The 18,567-nt window shown below is 52.7% G+C and overlaps 4 protein-coding genes across 4 annotated transcripts; 1 reads left to right on the top strand and 3 right to left on the bottom strand.

The window, feature by feature from the left end:
* Window positions 1-2,756, top strand: SMAC4_02319 (uncharacterized protein). Its single transcript, XM_024655190.2, has 3 exons — window positions 1-1,213; window positions 1,294-2,291; window positions 2,413-2,756. Exons 1-2 carry the CDS (start codon window positions 1,054-1,056, stop codon window positions 2,169-2,171), a joined length of 1,038 nt encoding a protein of 345 aa, XP_024511106.2. The 5' UTR covers window positions 1-1,053; the 3' UTR covers window positions 2,172-2,291; window positions 2,413-2,756.
* Window positions 2,757-2,782: 26 nt separating this feature from the next.
* SMAC4_02318 (uncharacterized protein) lies at window positions 2,783-3,821 on the bottom strand (the record flags this gene model as incomplete). The annotated part of the gene is made up of 3 exons (XM_003350598.1): window positions 2,783-3,113; window positions 3,276-3,550; window positions 3,648-3,821. The coding sequence occupies 3 exons, from the start codon at window positions 3,819-3,821 to the stop codon at window positions 2,783-2,785; spliced, it is 780 nt and encodes a 259-aa protein (XP_003350646.1).
* Window positions 3,822-4,140: 319 nt separating this feature from the next.
* Window positions 4,141-7,142, bottom strand: SMAC4_02317 (uncharacterized protein). The gene is made up of 2 exons (XM_003350597.2): window positions 5,640-7,142; window positions 4,141-5,565 (listed from the first exon to the last, which is right to left on the bottom strand). The coding sequence occupies exons 1-2, from the start codon at window positions 7,091-7,093 to the stop codon at window positions 4,716-4,718; spliced, it is 2,304 nt and encodes a 767-aa protein (XP_003350645.2). The 5' UTR covers window positions 7,094-7,142; the 3' UTR covers window positions 4,141-4,715.
* Window positions 7,143-7,861: 719 nt separating this feature from the next.
* On the bottom strand, window positions 7,862-8,716 carry SMAC4_02316 (uncharacterized protein). The gene is made up of 2 exons (XM_003350596.2): window positions 8,440-8,716; window positions 7,862-8,376 (listed from the first exon to the last, which is right to left on the bottom strand). The coding sequence occupies exons 1-2, from the start codon at window positions 8,555-8,557 to the stop codon at window positions 8,162-8,164; spliced, it is 333 nt and encodes a 110-aa protein (XP_003350644.1). The 5' UTR covers window positions 8,558-8,716; the 3' UTR covers window positions 7,862-8,161.
* Between the last annotated feature and the right edge of the window lie 9,851 nt (window positions 8,717-18,567).

Genomic DNA, 18,567 nt, shown 5'->3' with positions numbered 1-18,567 from the left:
GGGATCTCAAACTTTCAAGGGGAAAATTGAAGTCATTTTGGTGAAAAGAGATTGGAGCCAAGCCACTGGATGGGACGGGCGGTGTGTCACTGTCCTCCGATCCTTCCTTTTCTTAAAAGCATTCTCTGCACATCGCATTGCTCCTGCCACTTTCCACAACCTTCAATCCATCAGTCCTCTCTTTTGAAACTCGCGACTTGTAAATATGTAGCAGACAATGGAGGGGAAATGGCCAAAGTGGTGAACGTGACATTTGGGAAAAGCGGATCAGTATTGGGAATGGTCTTAATGGTGTGAGTGTGACCTCGATAGTGGATTGTCTGTTATCTTGGCCTTTGTTTTTGGGTCGGGGTAACGCAACATCGACAACATTGATTGTCTCGAGATAACCCAGATTAGTTTGGCCCGAATGCTGTTCATGGCCTCAACCACCCGAAACATATTCAGAGGTGTTGGCAAAGTCAAGAGAATGTGATACTTGCACTCAATTTGGACTCGGCGGTTAACTCGGTCGAGTACTGTCCGGCATTTGGCAGCTGCTCGACTCCACCCAATCTGCATCCACTTCAAACACTGCAAGCAACAAGGCTCCAGCATCGAGTGTCATTTCTTTCGCAGCCTCTCTGATTTGCCAGCCCTGTCATCGCATGTGGATCCCTTTAAAGTGCCTTGAAGCCGGGTCGAGACCGTCACGTAGCTCTTGTGCATCATACTTACCTATCTTATCTCCAATCTTATCAGCTTATCTTATCACTGACACGTTCGCGGTGTGGGCATCCGATCGCAAGCCATCACGTAATGTTCCTTCCCATTCAACAACTGAAGCAACACCAAATCGACGGGAAGCACCTAGCGAACTGAAGGCTTTCCCGAGGTCTTGGATAGCGGCACGTCGCAAAGGATCCCAAACCTCCTCTTCTATTCCATATGACTCCGACTCTTCCGACCGCCATAACGCGCGACCCAGGACATCTCCTACAGGCCAAGCGGACTTTCATGTCTGCAGCGCCTTGGGAAGGACACAGCTAGACACACCGACGACACTCTATCACCATGGCGGCCAACTACTGGGAATCTACCCAGCGAAAACACTGGCTATTTACCAAAGATGAGCTCGCTGCCATGCGCGCAAAGTTGGAGGCTGAAGATCCTAACTTGGTGGCCTCTTTCCCCCTTCCGCAACTACGCCATCTGAACATCTACTTTAACCAACGTTCGTCGTTTCTCCCTTATTAGTCCATCCGTCTGTCCAATGAAACAAGTCGCCAACATACATACTTGATTCCTCTCTAGAAATCAACCGCATCGGCAAGCGCTTGCAGATTCGACAACAGGCCTTGGCCACCGCCCAAGTCTACATCAAGCGCTTCTACACCAAAGTCGAGATCCGGCGCACCAATCCCCACCACGTTATCGTGACCGCCCTATATCTGGCCTGCAAGATGGAGGAATGTCCACAGCACATCAGGATCATGGCTAATGAGGCCCGGACCTTTTGGCCTACCGACTTCCAGTCCCAGACCGATGTGGCAAGGATAGGAGAGTGCGAGTTCTACCTGATTTCGGAAATGAGCTCGCATCTCATCGTCCATTCGCCCTACCGTACCCTCACAATCTTACAAGGAGAGCTTGGGTTGGCACAAGAGGACGTCAACCTTGCCTGGTCCGTCATCAACGACCACTACATGACGGATCTGCCGCTACTCTACCCACCACATGTCATAGCCTTGACAGCCATTCTCTTGGCTCTGGTGTTGCGGCAGGATCCCAGTGGTCGCCTCCCTGGAACAGCCGCGTCGAACTCGGGACTGGCAGCTGCTTCGGCAGCGTTGGCTCAGGCACAGGCGCAAGCACAAGCACGCGCTGCGATGATGGCTGGAGGTGGCCAGGGTGTGCCTGGTCTCGCCCACCAGTCATCTTCTGGATTGCAGGCTATGCTTCCACCCCAGTCACCAGCCGGAGAAGGCCCTGCCGAAGGGACCAAGAACCCACGCATGGCAAAGGTTCACCGATTTGCGGCGTGGCTCTCTGATAGCAACATTGACATTGAGGCAATGGTGGACTGCACGCAGGAGTTGATATCCTTTTATGAATGCCATGAACAGTACAACGACAAGAACACTCGGGAGCAGATCAACAGATTTGTCAAGGCGCGCGGGCTGGATAAGTGAGGTATCGGTTCTGGAATCATGGACCGCATCGCTCTTATTCGATGAATGTCTGATAAACAACGAGACAACGACGCTGCGAATACAGAGCAGAACCCGCGTCTTGTTTTCAGATTTAGACCGGTATGACCCCTAATTCCGTGCTCATCTTCTTTCTACGGGAGAAATGGTCATTTCTTGTCAATGCTATAACCTCTGAAGCTGATAGGTGTACGCATTTCTTCAAGACTAATAGTGGCATTAGATATCCATAGTGAAAATGACCACACAAACAATGATAATCAAGCCATGTTAAGCTCAAAGCGAACGTCAACCAAGTGCAATACAGTTAAGGGCAGGTGTCTCTCCGGAAAGAAATGACCAAATGAAAACCTACACTTTTGACCACATCCTCATCTCTCAGCAACACCCGATTCCGTCGACCCCAGCCCCTTCTCCTTCGTCATACTTTCCAGCGTAGGCAACGGTGCTCCCTCGCCATTAAGCCCCCAAGCCGTCGGTCCTGTATCAAACGCCGTCGTCTTCCTCATATCCCTCCTGTACTTACCCACCCCCTTAAACTCACCCACGCGATGCAACACAGCCCTATTATCCCAAATCACCAAATCACCCGGCTACTCCCACCTCACGCTCGTCACATACTTGTCCTGAGCAACATGCTCATTCAAAAACTTGATCATCTCCTTCGACCCCGGCACCGTGTTCCCCTCCTTATCCTCCAACCGCCACAAATACGCTCCCACACACAAGTTCTTCCTCCCACTCTCCACATGCTCCTGCACGACCTTATGTCTCAACATCGGCCCCACTTCCACGTCCAACTCCTTGAAAAAGTCAGGTGCCCCCATCTTGCGACTATGAGCAGCATTATACACCCCCGTCCAATATTCCTTCTCCACCATCCTCCTCTTGACTTCCTCCTCCCCAAGATCCTCCCGTGCCGTTCTGGAGTCTGCAAACTCCGTGTTCTCCCCCCCCAATCTCATCCATTCCCGGGGTGACTGGAGGCAGTTCCACAGCCCTCAACAACGAATACGACGACCGCCGCGGGTTATAGGCCAAATCAAAATGCCACAGCAAATTGGCTTTCATGAAGGCGGCACGTACAGTCGAAGGGTCCAGAATAGCGGCGCCGTCGTCGGTGAGGTTACTGGCATCGAAGAGCTCGAGGTAAGGGTAGTAGCGGATATGGCGGGCGCGGGAGGGGGGGGGATGAAGCGGGTTATGGAGTCGAGGACATTTTCTCCTTGCCCTGGACTACTGTCGCCGTCTGGACCGGAGGCGGAGGCGGAGAGGGAGGGGAAAGCGGAAGCGAAGAGGCGGGAGAAGGAGACATGGGTGGCGTCGGTTAGAGGGTTGCGGCGGAGGACGATGAAGCCGTACTTTTTGGAGGGAAAAGAGTGAAAGGGGTGTTAGTTACCTTAGGTGCGGGCGGGCGTTCTTTGGGAGACGGATGGGAGGGAGGAAGACGATTAATACTACCTTGTGTACAGCATCTCTAAGCTCTTTGGGCTGTTCCTCACTAACAGTCCCGTCGTCTCCCCACTTGACGCCGAGGATCTCTGCTCCAAATGTCGGGTGAAGTTCCACAGTGCTGATGGTTTTGGGAAATTCCTTTTTGGGGGCGGTTGGTGGGCTAGTAGTCGTCGTCATTTTTGAGTTATGGTTAGTAGTCATGCTATTGTATTTGTGATCGGATCAATGTCTTTCTTGCTCTCATCCAGGTTTGTTCTGTTCTTTTCTCTGCGGATACTCTCTTGTTATATGTTCTTTCCATGGGCCTAATTGTTGTATGTTGTACGTACAGTAGGGAACGGGTCAAATGGTAAGGTACTTGCGTATCTGTACCACCTACCTCGGGCGTGCGTTATCGTGGTTTCTACCGATTGGTAATGCGAGGGGTGACAAGCGACATATGGTTTGCATGCGGGGTCTTCCATCAAGGGAACTGGCGAAGGTACTATCATGAACTGAATCCTTTTACTGTGGTGGTGCTACGGGTAAATAGCTAAAACGATCAAGTCTTGCAAACTGCTGTGCGATCTGTGTCCTATTCCGGATCCCGAATCACCTCAACTGCCCCATGCTCCCACTTCAATCTTTAGAGTGGAAACGGGGACAAGAACGAATTCAGCAACCGGAACTTATGCCAGTCTGTGGATAATGAAGCCATGCAAAAAGGGTAAGAGTGTGGGAGCTTCATATGCATGACCATCGCTCTTGCCCCTTTCAACTCCAAAGCTGCCCGTCTCGGAATGAAGCTCTTTCAGTTAAGGTATGAGCGTGACAGCTTCATATATTAGGGCGTCGCTCTTTCCTCCTTCAACTTCAAAGCTTGCTTGAAAGGCCATCTTCTGCCTGTCAAGAAAGCACGACCTGTCGCCTTTCTCCATCAATCTTCTTTTGTCACTAAGCCACCAGACGTCTTGTCAAATTTCTCTCTTTGAGTCCGTCGTTTTTCTTTCTCTCCCTGCCAGCAGGCCAAACCCTCCCGTCAGAACAAGCCTGGACGCACTATCTCCCCTCGTTCTTCCCCTTCCATTCACTCTAGTCACTATCATCAATCGGCTCAGCCTTGACCACCCCAACAAGCGGCATCCCCGCCTCCTCCGCCGTCTGCGCCTTATGCCAAGGCAACAGCTCCTCCGGCCTGGGCTTCTCATGGAACGCCTGTCTGGCTTTGATCTTCATAGTCGGCACGTTCTCGCCAATTACCCACTTCCAGTCCGCCAACATCTTGAACATCTCGTACGACAAGTCGCACCTAGGCTCCATGACCTCCTGCCAGTCGGGCGGGAGGGGGCCCCTCCTCTTGGCGCCGAAGAGATGGAACATGCAATGAGCCACCAGCAGACGCCTCATCTGGGAATCGGGGGACTGGGCGGTGTTCTCGAAGATGAACCGCACGTCGTGAAGATCGGGGACGCGCACCTCCTCGGTTTCGGTGGCGTAGTAGTTGTAGAGGACGTCGATGCAGGCGTTGCGTAGGCCGGGGAGCTGGACGGTTTGGCCGAGGATGTACAGGCCCAGATAGTCGCGGACCGTAACCTGGTTGAGCTGGGGAGGGGGGAATTTGAAGACTTTCTGCCCGCCGGAGGTGGCGAAGGCGGTTCCGTAGAGCCAGCGGATCAGAAGGGCAAAGAGCTTGGGCTCGGTGGTGGGGAGGTGGACTTCTTCGATGAGTCCTCCTTCGCCCGCGTGCGCGGTGGCAGGGCTTTGGTTGTGGTTGTGGTTACCGTGGGAGGACGAAGAGGAGCCTTCAAGGAGGTCGGGCTCGGGGTTGAAAAGACGCTTGAAGTAGGGTGAGTTGTACGACAAGAGTTGCTCGTGAACGTTCCACTTGCGGCGCTCGGCGCCGACGCTGACAACGACGATGCGGCCTGTGAGCCAGTTGGTTCTGTGGAAGAAACGGTCAGTATTCCGATCTCTTGCTCTGGTTGATGATGGAAGGGAATGAGGGATACTACTAACCCATCAGGAGGCAAGTTGGGCAAACTGGGGTTGACGATAGGCGGTCCATTGCGCGAGGTAATGCTCGAAACGGAAGTCACAGAAGCCACGCTTCCGGCTCTGTCTCCCCTCTCCAGAGCTGCTTGTCCACGCTGAGGAGCGGCCCCCATGGTAACAGCACTGGGGGTGCGAGGTTGGGCAAACGGGACCTGCTGGGGCATGGGAGATGCTCCACGGCTGAACGGCGCAAACTGGCTATCACCACTTCCACCACCGCTGCCACTACCTGATCCCTCTCTGATCTCAAAAGAAGCAGGATGCGTGGGCGTCTGAGGAGTTGAAGCGCTCGGAACCGGAGCATACGGACCAAAGATGGAGCCAGACATGTTTCCAGATCCAGACATTTGTCCAGAGCCAGACATGTGTCCCGCCGTAATATTTCCAAAGGAAATTAGTCGGCGAGAGGTAGGTCTCTCCAAGTCAGCCTCTGCGCGTCTCTTGGTGCGGTTATTGCCGTTGGCGCTGTCGCTCGAGTTGCTGTTGTTGTTACCCAGGATGTCCCTGTCGCTACGGCCAAAGGCGCTGCCGCCGGTGTTGTCTCTGTTCAAGTTGTCGACAGAAGTGATGGAGCTCAAACTCTCAAGGACCTCAAGACTCTCCTCCCTGATTGCGATCTCGTTGTTATCCTGAGGCTGCTGCGACTGCGCCTGCGAATGCTCAACCTGTTGGGACTGCTGAGCTTCCTGGGTTTGCTGGGCTTGCTGAGACTGGCGTTGTTGCTGGTGCTCCTGCTCCTGCTGATGCTGTTGCTGCAATTGTTGAGCCTGCTGTTGAGCCTGCTGTTGAGCCTGTTGCTGGGATTGTTGGTGCTCCTGCAGTACCTGCTGCTGTAAAATACTAGCAGCAGTCTGTGCGGTCTCTTCCAAATGGGGGGACGACGGAACATGAGACGGAGGGGGAGGAGTGTCCAGGTCTAGGCAGGGCACTTCGCGGTCCTTGGCATTTGCAGTGAATGACTTTGAGAGCGGGTGGGCCGGGCCGGTATATGTACCTCCGAGTGTCTGCGTTTGCCGCTTTGGCAGCTGTTGTTGGCCCGACTGGTTCTTCTGCCTGGTCTCCTGGAGATACAGGAGTCTCCGACGTTGCTGTTCCTTGAAGCTCTTTTCGTGGTTACTGGCCGAAGTACCAGTGGTGGTAGACGAAGTATTAGCAGTGGCCGTGGCAGCAGTGGTTGAGAATGCAGGGGATGATGATGAGGGCGATAAACCTGAAGTTGAAGCTGATGGCTCAGGGCCGCCACGTTGAATGGGGATGATCTCAGGCCGAGTTGGGGGCTCGTTCGTCTTGGAGGTACCGGTTTTTCCTGGGGCTCTGCCGAATGTCGCTCTCCGGCGAGATTCGGCGCGGTTGTGGTCGAAGGCGTATGGACGACGTCCGCTGAGCGGAAGCTGCTCGTCGTCGCTGGAAGGCGGCATGGTGATGGATGGTCAAGTTAATAGTGAGTGAGTCAGGATATCTTCGGTTGCGTATGAAAGAGTATGATGGGTGAGCTGCGAAAGGTTCACCAAGGCGAGAAAGGATGGGAAGAAGGTTAGTGAAAGGCCTGAATTGACTGAGTGTCAAGGAAGGGAAACGTCTCAGTCTTGCAGTCGGTTGGGATTATCCGCACCCCAGGAAGAAAGAGTGTAAGGGGAAATGTGGAAGGTTGAAAGGATCCGAAAGTTAGCGAACCTTTATACCTCTCCAATCCAGGACCGTTGAGGTACGTGAGAATATCGAAGGTGGTTGCCATCTCGAACGTTTGTTGATGGTGGCCTGCCCCCTTTCATCCCATATTTCCAAAATCATCGCAGGTCAATTCCACGTAGGGCATCGTCACTCGGTCGAAAGCCGTCACCAGAAAAACGAGTGCAAACAGTAGACGTTTGAACTGAATGTCCAGATGGAAAGAAAGCCATTCACTTGAAATTGCTGGAGTTACTCGTGTTGCCTATGGTTTCTCGGTTGGGGTGAGTGAATGGCATCTGCTCCAAGTTCCTCCAAAACTCTAAAACATAACATCGTCGGTGGTCTATTTTCATCAGTGACTTATTTCAGATCAAGATCAACGAAAGGTACTTCGTGAATCCGACGGTATGGAGACACTTACAGCGAGCTTTGTCGGAGATGAAAGCAGACAGAGGACTGCCTCGTGGAATTCAAACTCCATGAAACCATCACTCTATCATCCCACACATTCACTCCTCCACAAGTACGTCTTCCAAGAACGATGGTGCAGTTTCAATCCTCTTCAATTTGATGACACAGGGCCCATCATATCCATGCATGCAAAGATGGCCCGTCAGTGTCTATCCCTAGAGAATCCCATGCCTAATCAAACACTAATGCAGTTTGTGTAGTGTGATTCTCTCATCCTTCCTCCCATGATGGCTGAAAATGCAAGAGTTGCTTCGCAACAAGTGAACAAAAGAAAAATAAACCGGAAAAAGGAAAACCTCATGGCATCATCATATACCGCGTCTCATGTTTCGAATCGAATCCCTTTACTCGGCCTCCTTCTTGGTACCCTTGGCCTCAGCGACACGGTCCTTAAGCTGACGCTTGCTGGCCTCCTCGAACTCGGCATCCGACATGCGGTCGGCCTTGACGTTCTCCTCGCTGTTGGAGGCGAGCTCGGGCTTCCAGTGGCCCTTGCCCTCCTTCTGCTTCCTGAGGGACTCCTGCTTGTGGTTCTCGAAGGCCTGGGGATCAGGGTCGGCTGTTGGTGGGCTGGGTTAGTATTCTGTGTGTGAGGAGTAGAAGTTGTGGAAGGTGAACGTACTGGAAGAAGACTCCTTGAGCTTGAGGCTGGCAGTGGAAGCAATGGTCCTGCGCGCGGAAGCGGCGACGAAGGTCTGGCGGGCAGTGAGAGCGGAAGCGGTGGAGATGCGGGCGAACATTTTGAATGATGTGGTTTGTGGTTGTTTGTGTTTGAGTTGTTGTGGTTGATGTGTGTAAGTCGAGAAGAGGAATTGGTCTTGTCGATTGATTGATTGGTTGGATTGGATGTAGTGGGGGGTATCTGTTTTATGCTGCAGTGTCTGATAATAGAGAGAAGATAGGCCGAGATAGCAGAGAGACACGAAGCTTTTATGAAGGAAGCAATAGCTACAGGATGATGAGGGGCACTCGGTAGTAGCTGCCTTGAAGCAGGTACGGAGATGGCAGTTCGCGGATTACCATGACGTCATTACACCTCTTTGGCCAACGGGACAACGGATGATCGTGATGTTTGCGACAACAACGACCAGGACCTCTCTTGCCAGTTCTGGAGCCCCGTTTTTACACGTGCAAATCTCTGAGGGACAAAGGGATAAGATCGGCTTGTTTTGAAAGCTTGAAATGCAATTAGGTCGATTTGTATGGTTGCTGGTTTGTACACCATAATCGCTGCTCTCACGGTCCTTCCATCGTACTTCTCCCCTCGGAAATATCACCTATCTGTGCCTACCTAACACTCCTCTATACCTTCGTGCGGCTCATCTAGGCATAGTTCTTCAGTTGACCAACCGAGGGCATCATAATTCCAGTCATAGCCGCATCCACACGTTCATCCATTCCCCAAGACACCAACGGGAGCGCTGACGTTGTTCCTGCCAAACGCAGACAGAAGTGGATCCATATTGGCATCCAAGCTGAGGTGATAGTCCCCTTATCCACCAGCAATAACAACAAGCAAGTTCGACTTCCTGAGCCTTGGCCAAGTCAGTTCTGCAGTGACGATATTCAGAGGAGTCGTGCCTGGAGACTATCTGATTCCGAGTCAGGCCGATGAAACTCCATCCAACAGATTATTCCAGGGGCATCATCCCTTCAACGCCAGACTTGTCAGTTCACGACAGTCTGTCCCTGTCAACCTTATTGACACCGACGTCATAGCTTTCCTATGTTCCTGCCCTGTCAGCAACCCAAACACAGCCCTACCAGGAACAAAAAGCATTGCCATCTCTCTCATTCTGTCAACGTCAGAGCAGTGGATTCCCTCAAATCCAACATCTGACGACAGAGGGAAAAGAGATGATGCAAGTCAAAGACGGCATGAGGAATTTGAAGGAATGACCGGAAAGATGACTGACTTTTGCATTTGGGAGCATCAGAGCTGAGATTTTTGGAGCAGTGGCAGTGCATTGCATTGCATATGACATGCGAATTTCGGGAGAGATGTTCGTCGGGGTCCGCGGAACCATCCGATCATCATCGTCGAGGCTCCGATCCGATTTCAACCTAGCCTCCGGATCGGGACCCACTCGAGTTCCCGATAAAACGGCGGAACGGAGATGACTTGCGAACCAGCAAAATGCCAATATCCGATTGCCAGGCATCAAGTCGGAGGAACTGCCGGCGACCGGCTCGGTCTGATCGAGGGCCACTATAGCCCAGACATTGGCAGGCTGCGGCACTCAGTCACGGTCATACCTCTTCCAGCACTTTCGGGGGCCGGAGAGGTATCAGTCGTGCGTTCAAGCATCCGAAGTACCCGAGGACAAAGGTGCACCGACCGGAGCTAGCTGGCTTCACTCCAGCTTCTTTATCCGTGGAGAGTGAGCTCGAGCTTAGGATCATCCCATAGTCTTACAGGGATTCAGCATCTCGTACTCCTCTCAGGCCATCGGGCGCACCGTGTCTTCGGAGCGAGGGTGGGAACACGCTGGAAACAGTCAACCTCCCTTGGTAACCAAACGCCTCCAAGTTACGGCAGGACAAAGCCAAAAGGAAGACGTCCGACATGCGTTCTTGTTGCTTCCAAGTTTCCATGGTGCTACCTACGGACGAGGGAGGGTTTTACCTGCCGCTGGGATCGTTCTCGTCGGTCGTCTCCGAAGCATCAAATATCAAACATTGGGAAAGCGTACGGAACACTCGAATCTCGAGCACAGATCTTGTCCCCTGACACATGGGCACATTTGGTATCGAATCGACTCGAGAATTCCTCAGTCGGGAGCGCGGCCAGATAAGGCAGTATCGGCAAGCAGTACGGGACAACTGAGGGTAAGTCGGGGTACCTGAAGTCGATGGTGCTAAGAGTATCATAGATGCGGAAAGACGGCAGATTCCTCACGTCTGCGGTCAAGGCCCTGACGGAGAATACGTTAATAGTGAAGGTGCATATTTTCTGTCTCGACGACGGATGAACAAAGAAGCCCTCTAGTTAGAGTTCCGCACCGGAACCTAAACCCGGTAACCCGGAGACGGGACGGCCGTATGGTGTAGCACGGACGCCGCCCCGACGAAGGTTTGGGCGGCATCCGCATTCGCATGGCACATTTGCGGGAGGAAACCTGGGGAAGTGGACAGATCCGATCCGCTCCGCCCCGCCAGCCCGGTCTCGCCTTCGTCATCGGCCACGGGGAGACCGGCCAACAAACATCACGGAACCGGCATCGCCAATTCGTGAAATTCTGCCCTATGAGATTGAAAAGAACAAATTTAGAAACATGAAAGAAGCTGGAGCCGGAAAACGAAAAAACAGGCCAATCACAGAAAGCCGCAAAATGGCCGAAATGCTTTTCGCCAGGAATGGGGAAATGAACGACCGTCAGAAAACCGGTTTTCGCTTTGGGCAGTGCCCGCCGCAGCGACAGGTCCAGACTCCCACAAAGCATTAAATTGTGAAAACATAAAAAATCTCGCATCTCCACATCTGTACGTAGCTTTGTACTCGTAACAAAACCATTGAACATGAAACGGTATTGCACAAGTGAACTGTACAGTGCAGTGCTGAGAGAGTGCATAGCCGCCGCGCTTCGGGATTTCTCCACAGCGGAGGTTACGCACTGTGAATGGAGGCTCCATCTTTCGTCGCTTCCCGGAGAGAAGATGGAAGCCGACGATGAGACGAAAGAAAAAAGGGAATACCGTATGGGGGTTGGCATGTTGTACTGTGTTTGGGCATTTCAACGAGAAAACGACAGACACATCCAAGCAGCACCATCAAAACCCCCAACTTCCATTTTGTAGGCGACATCGAACCGAGAACCTTTTCAAGATGAGTATGCATGCACTTAAAACCCTTGAAAGCCACGCAGACAGGGCAGAACAGGGCAGGGCAGGAGGCATCGTGCGTAGGTACCTACCGTAGCATGCCATGCCATGTCGACGATGTCCTTGTCTTTGCCCTACCAAACCTGCCAGAGTGCCAGACATGCCATGCTGGCCAGGCGTGCGTATGTTGGCGCAAACCACGGATGTACGAATGTGGGTGGAACCAAAAAGTGACAATCCCTCTACACTACTATGAGTACACTACAACAACACCCAGTGCGGAAGTTTTCTCCGGGCTTTTTGTGCAAATTTCTCTTTTCTTTAAGATGTCCTCAAGATCTCGAAGAAACGAGCGAGCAATGTTTCCCCCCCGCCAGAGAAACCGAGATGAGATGGGAGATGGGAGATGGAACTGGCCTTGCGGGCCAGCATGGACCGGGCTCGCCAGGTACTGGGCTTCGATGATCTTGATGAAATGAGCCCAAGCGAGCCAGATTATTGCTCGAGAATGGAGGATGGGGCTTGGAATCAAAGACTGAAAGACTGAAGTTGGTGAGTTGAAGTTCAGTTTGGGAAAAACGTCCGAAAGCTGCTGCGCGTGATAGTGCTCAAGGGAAAAACAAATGATACCAAAAGGGTCTGCACATACGCATACTTCCCTATCCCACTTCTATGGGCATAGCCGAGGATGATTACTCGGGGAAAATGTAGGGTAAAGTCGATCGGTACGAATAAAGGAATGGGGCAGATATCCATTCTCAGCTAGTCAGACATTGACAGCTAACTGCGCTTTAGTGTATACAGATGTAAGACGGACCGGATCTCCTGTTTCTGACCCGTCTCATCATCTCTTATCTTGTCGATCATTCGGGGGATTGCCCAGCGTGAGCGGCGTAGATTCGCGGAGGTGTATTTGGTATATGGAGCTCGATGTTCTATCGTGGCACATGCGAGTCATGGTAGAGGCATGGATTCATGTCAGATGATGAGATGGGATAAGCAGCCGGACCGCCGTCCATAGGTTTTGCGGTTGGCGATCTGTCTTTCGTTGTCGGGTTTTGCTTGGCTAGGTTCTTGTTGTCCTTTGTCTTGTCGGAGTTGGAGTTGGAGAACCTTGACAACTCCGTGGCAGCTTCTCTGGCTGTCTCATGTTTGTCTGGGCTTCTGTATGGCTTGGATGTCATTGTATGTAGACACCCAGGCTCCGGAACCAAACTGTAACTAGTCGGGAGTCGGGCGGCAGTCAAGTCATGTGTCCCCGTATCAACGTGACCGTTGAGTTTCGTTGGCGACCTCAGACTGGACGAACCGGACAAGCCCAATATGTAGGTGTTAGCCTGAACCTTTTTATTTTTGGTTGGGGATTGGGGATTGGGGCAAAGGAAGATATCAAATCGAAGGCGAGGCCCGGGCGTTTCGTCCGAACCGAGTCGAGTTGAGTCGCTCGGTTTCCCAGATTTTTGTCCACTCCCGTCCCTCCCGCCGCCCGTCGCCCTCTGCCGCCGGGGATACCGCTTCTACTCATCCATAGCAGATATCCTCAAAAGGGGAAAGTCACTGCTTATGCGGGCAGTTTTAGCTCCCTTTCAACTACATATGCAGCACATACCGACAATAGCAGCATCAGCCATCGGGTATCGCTTTTCCCATTCAGTGTTCTTTTTCTATTCGAGCGAATGCCGCCCGCTCGGTTCCCTGCCGTCCCGTTCGTTGCCCGCGTGGCTCTTGACCCTTCCATATCGAACGCCCGCTCGGCGGGCATTCTTCGATTCCATTCATTCATGTCATGCCATGTCGACGTCTCGCTACGGGACTCGCCCAAACAAGGGAACAGCCAATCCAGCCCAATCCAATCGGGAATCGGAAACCCTTCGCTTCCACTTCCCGTCCGTCCAGTCACGCAGTAAAAAAAAAAGAAAAAGAGAGACGAAAAAAGAGACGGAAAAAAGTAGCGGTGAAGTGGGCAGTACTAAGACAGCAAACGTTTGGCCCTCTCAGAAATATACATCAAAGCTTTTCCAGAATGGGAATGGATGGATTTGAGGGACAGATTCCATTACACACGTTAGCACACAGTGCTTCTGTGACATTTGGCGTGTGTCACTGTCAAATGCACCGAAGCGACGACGAGATGCCCACTTCCATTCAGAGAGCTGGGGCCATCTCCACACAAATCTGTGCCAGCGAGATTTGATATTACGGTTATTTGGAATCCGATGGTGAATCTAAGGATGGCCCAAGCTTTGAATCTTGTGTGTGTGGACGACAGTTTGAACGACACCTTGAAGAGGTTGACAGGGGAAGGGAGAGTGTTGAACCTTGTGAGAGTGAGATGTGATGAAGTGAAATGGCTTGCCGAGCGGCGAGCGGCGAGCCAGAATAACGACAACGGCGGCCAACCTCCAGACCTCCAAGTCCATGCGCTAGGATCGTACAGTGTGGGGATTTGGGAGACCGAACTTCGTTGAGCCACACAGCAACTGTGTGATGGTGTTGTGGACGGAATGGTGGGGGGCGCATTTTGGGACCTGGATGGACACACTGGACCTGGAGATGTGAGTGAGGACAAGCCGCAGCAGCCTCTGCTGCTGCACAACTACAACTTCCTGCAAATTGCGACGAAGGACATGACTCGAAAATCTGATAACTTCGATGTCCTCACTGACAGCAGCACACCCTCTTCGTTTTCGTTTTGAAGGTGTGCTATAAAATGCGCCTTGAACGCCTTGGCCAGCCCCGAGATGGAGAGATATACAAGGTACACTCCATCTTGAACATGCGGCGTAGTGTATTGATCTTATGATCTGCATCGGCCTGGAAGTGGTAAATGCTCAAAAATCGAACGAACGAACCGGGCATCGTCGTTGTTACTGTCGTGTATGCAAGCACTTTAGCAAAAGGTGGGTTTGAATAAGGTAGGTGGTATTGTAGGGGGGAGGGAGGTGAGATCGCTTTCCGCTCAATACGTATCCCGGCCCGTCATTGTTTGGTTCCGAGCGTCCTCATTTCTCATTTCTTGCTCGACGGCACGACGGCGATAAGATAAACGTTGATTGACTGTGAATTGGGGTGGACCGAGATGACCTCCAATTCATCGAGACAAAAGTCGTCCCCCACCTCGGGTTTCAAGGGGAACAAAAGGGGCATGCATCGGTACGTACACTCAGTACCTGAGAAACAGCATGTCCGGGCCCTGCCCCTCCCCGTCCTTCCCCTCCTTCCTGTCTCAAGGAAAAAAGGTACCGTCACCGAGATGAGAGAACGGGAGCCGAGTGATAGCGCGTGTGATGGCACTTTCAGCGAAATGGCCCGTGACTTCTAGATTTCACTGATATGTCCCGGATCTTCGCTTCTCATATTTAGTTGGGGACTTTGTTGAGCTTTCGGTGTGTATTTCGTTCCATGCAGTGTACAAAGAGTCAACGATCTCCATCCTTCATCTGGATCATAACAACTCAACCCGGTCCTGCAAATGCCATTCCCGAGGAATATCCCATAATGTTACTCGGGGTATTTGACGGATTGTCGAGTCCCTGATCATCTCTTTCATACGACGACCGAAGGATGAGCGATGCAAATCAACAATGATAAGAATCTAGAATGTCGTCAACTGTGATGAAAGGTAGAAAGGGGAAAAGCACCGACAAGGATGCTGGGAATTTGCCCCTTTCGTCACCCGTCGATACCCCACCCTAGGCCCGGACGTCATGATGGGACGGTCGGGAGGGGAAAGGGATTATGCACTACTAGTTATATCAACATGAATAAATCCCATTCCGACAATTGTTCGCCATGATTCAAGCGGCGAATCAACCATATATTTGAAGTTTGGGAATGACCTCCTTTTGTCGTCAGTGTTGTGTAAATCCCGACGTCGCTGATTTGCATTCTGCAGTCGTTCAGGAACCCCTTGGACCCCTGTGGGGCAACCTTGTTATCGTGAGTTTCCGAACACACGACGATTCCACTCTGCTTTGTCCTCGTTCATCCGTTTCCACCACCGGTAATGTACACTACCGATTACTGTGTAGATGTTCGGTTTGGAGATCTTCTTTCTAGGCGTGGCCTCTGGTTGCTTTTCTTCCTGTTCTGCCCCATATCGCCTTCTGCGGCACGGAATACAGAGGCACAAGTTCAGCCGGGGCGCCTGCCGTGATGATTTCAAGGTCTCGAGCACGCTGCACTTGTGAGGATGCAGTCAGAGTGCAGGTGGCCGATGAGGACAATACAACACAGTATACGGCAGATACAGAACCTCACCGGAAGAAAGGTTTGGGCAAGCAAGGGACAAGAAGAGGAGGCCCCATACCCATGTGCCTACATAAAGCTACGGTATATGCAGGTGAGACTTGGAGGGCACGGTGTCTGTCACTTAATTCTGGAAGCTTGGAGTTGCTTTTGGGTGTCTCGTTGGGGCGGATGGTTCAGACACCAGCGTCATCTTCGCCAATCAGTGGCAAGCTGTAGTCCCAAAACTCCCCTGTCTCCCCACGAGTCCCAGACAGAGTCTCGGTTGCTGTTTCTTGTCTCTGCACCTGTGCACCTCAATCAACGCTCAGAGGCTCGCTGATGACGATAGTAGGACCTGGACGGGGGAGCCTCTTACATAGACCTCTCAACCATCTGAGCTGTCATATAGTGGTAATTTTCCTCAACTGCGACACAGTATCTCGTCAACGGGATCAGCGGGATCACAACCTTTTGGGGTGTCACCATCGCAGCGCTTCCAAGTCTAGACGCGCCTGCCATTATGTTACTAGCCGTCTCGTCCGTGGAGTGTGCGGAATGAGGGTGTCAGTGAGGTACCTCGGGGACGTGCTCTGGATACTCTCAATGCCACAGCGATTTAAGCTTGACAGGACGGGCTGAGCCAGCCACAATTCAGGGGAAAGACCAACAGGACTGGATGTCAAACCAGACCAACTCCTTTGATCACTTGTGTTGTCCGAGACATTGTACACAGAGTCATAACTACAAACCGCCCAGTTTACAAAACATTCCGTGACATGTCTGGCGATGAATTACAGACAGGAAGACATCTGTCGGAACTGCCAGTGAGGGGACTCGAGCGCTTTCCGTGAACCTTGGGAGTTTGCGTGGGTGACATCCAATCCAAACCAATCTGAGCTGTCGCAGCCAGTCAAAGCGCGTTGACGGGTGACCTCGCCACAAGGCTGGAGCGACCTAATCTACCAATGATCGATCACGCAGGCCACACTGCCCTCGTCCTCAATCATGCACCCACGCATCCTCAACCGCCGCCTGCAACACACTGTCGAAGCGGCACTGTGCCATGTTGATGCGGAAAGACGCCGGAAACGAGAGGTCAAAGCCAATGATCTCGGGACGGGGTATCAGGTCCTATGCTTCTGGGCGTTTTCGAGAGGCCCATGGCATGCAGACAGCCGCCCATGATGCTCTCACCAGATCCATTTGCCATAGCAAACCGTTTCCATCATGGCGTAGGAATCTGGCATCCATTCTTAGGCTGGCCGTGGAGCGTCTGGAAACAGAGAAGATAAGTCAACGGTGGTACACAGTGTGATAATTCCGAGACATCAAGTTTGAGCACACGGAGTACTTGACTTCAAACGGAATCGATCGGCTACGTCTTCCCTGCCAATGGAGCCAGGACAGAGACGCTAGGGTTTTGAGGCACAGCGACGTCCTGTCCTGCTGCCAGTGCCATCTGCCATTTTGCCAGTTCCCAATGGAAGACCCAGGCAATCGTCGACGACCCGACCTAGCGGCTCCAGCTGGGACAACACGGGGCTCCTCGGGCCCGCAACCACGAAGCGAACTGAAAGGGGAGAGGATACGAAAGGCGAGGGACGAGTCGAGATCAACTCGTAACCGACGCAGATTTCCCCATTGCAATCCATGAGTTGATCGGGCCACGTTGTGACAACAGGATGGAGGAACCTGCAAGTGTTGAATGTTTGAGTCGGTCGGCACCGTGACTGGAAAATCTTTCGGGTGTTGCGGATGGTGAGAAAAGCGAGGTGCAGCACCCAGGACGTGGCCACCTTTAGCACTAACCACGAGAGAGTCGCAAGCAGACAGGGGCTGTCTTGGGCTGCCCTGCCCTGTCCTGCTGCCCTGCCAGGCCTTTGAAGGTTGTCGTCGGTGGACTCCGTTGACCGTCCCGTCGTTGCTCACGGTATCATCAGCCAATCCAGGGTTTTTGCCGGCACACAGTTGTGAATTTCGGGACAATGACGGACGGACTGTTAAAACAGACAATGAGAAGATGGAACAAGAAGGGGACTCATTAGAGGCCGCTGTGTCGCAGTGCAGTGGTGTTCAAGGACAGTTTGCGGCACTGGGTGTGGTGGCTCAGGTGGGGTTGAGATGTGAACCTTGGGAGTTCTTGGCGCGCACAAGGCAACGCCATCCAAAATTGCACACACCAGCAGGACAGTGAGACCATACCGAAAGCGGACTGGGCTCAATATCGCGCCAATGGAACACAACAAAGACCCGCTTTTCCGCATGCTGGTGTCTCGCCACCCCATTCTGCGAGCGGAGATGGAGCGAGGTCACAAGAGGGTCAGAGGAGGGGTGGCCTGTGCGGTTTTCATCAGCCATTTCGTCCATTTGTGCCATTCAGCGGCCATTCAGCGCATTCACCCCATTCCCATTCGTCGACCCGGCGGTGCCTTCTGGCGAGGGGGAGGCCAATTGCCTGTCGCCCAGACTTGTTCCATCCAATGCCCGAAGACCCCAGTGCGCTACGTAGTAGCGCCCCAGTCCGGCCCAGTGTGCCCCCCCTCCCCCCCATTGGCGACCCCGTTGACAATCCCCATCCGTCCGGCCAGTCACAGCTGGCAGCGGCAGCCAGAGTGGGCCGGTTACGGTGGGACAAAGTGGGCGAATTGGACGGTTTGGGGGCTCTGGGAGGACCCACTCGCACAGCGCTGTCCAACGC

The sequence above is a fragment of the Sordaria macrospora genome, chromosome 5, assembly GCF_033870435.1.
Source record: "Sordaria macrospora chromosome 5, complete sequence".
NCBI lineage: Eukaryota > Fungi > Ascomycota > Sordariomycetes > Sordariales > Sordariaceae > Sordaria > Sordaria macrospora.
Note: the sequence above shows the minus strand (reverse complement) of the source record. Positions and strands in the feature narration are given on the sequence as shown.

Excerpts from the sequence above, each read along its gene's own strand:
- SMAC4_02316 (XM_003350596.2), bottom strand. The coding sequence starts at position 8,557 with ATGTTCGCCCGCATCTCCACCGCTTCCGCTCTCACTGCCCGCCAGACC. Across the intron at positions 8,377-8,439 it reads GCTCAAGGAGTCTTCTTCCA|CCGACCCTGATCCCCAGGCC; the intron begins GTACGTTCACCT and ends GCCCACCAACAG.
- SMAC4_02317 (XM_003350597.2), bottom strand. The coding sequence starts at position 7,093 with ATGCCGCCTTCCAGCGACGACGAGCAGCTTCCGCTCAGCGGACGTCGT. Across the intron at positions 5,566-5,639 it reads CCCAACTTGCCTCCTGATGG|AACCAACTGGCTCACAGGCC; the intron begins GTTAGTAGTATC and ends TTTCTTCCACAG.
- SMAC4_02319 (XM_024655190.2), top strand. The coding sequence starts at position 1,054 with ATGGCGGCCAACTACTGGGAATCTACCCAGCGAAAACACTGGCTATTT. Across the intron at positions 1,214-1,293 it reads GAACATCTACTTTAACCAAC|AAATCAACCGCATCGGCAAG; the intron begins GTTCGTCGTTTC and ends ATTCCTCTCTAG.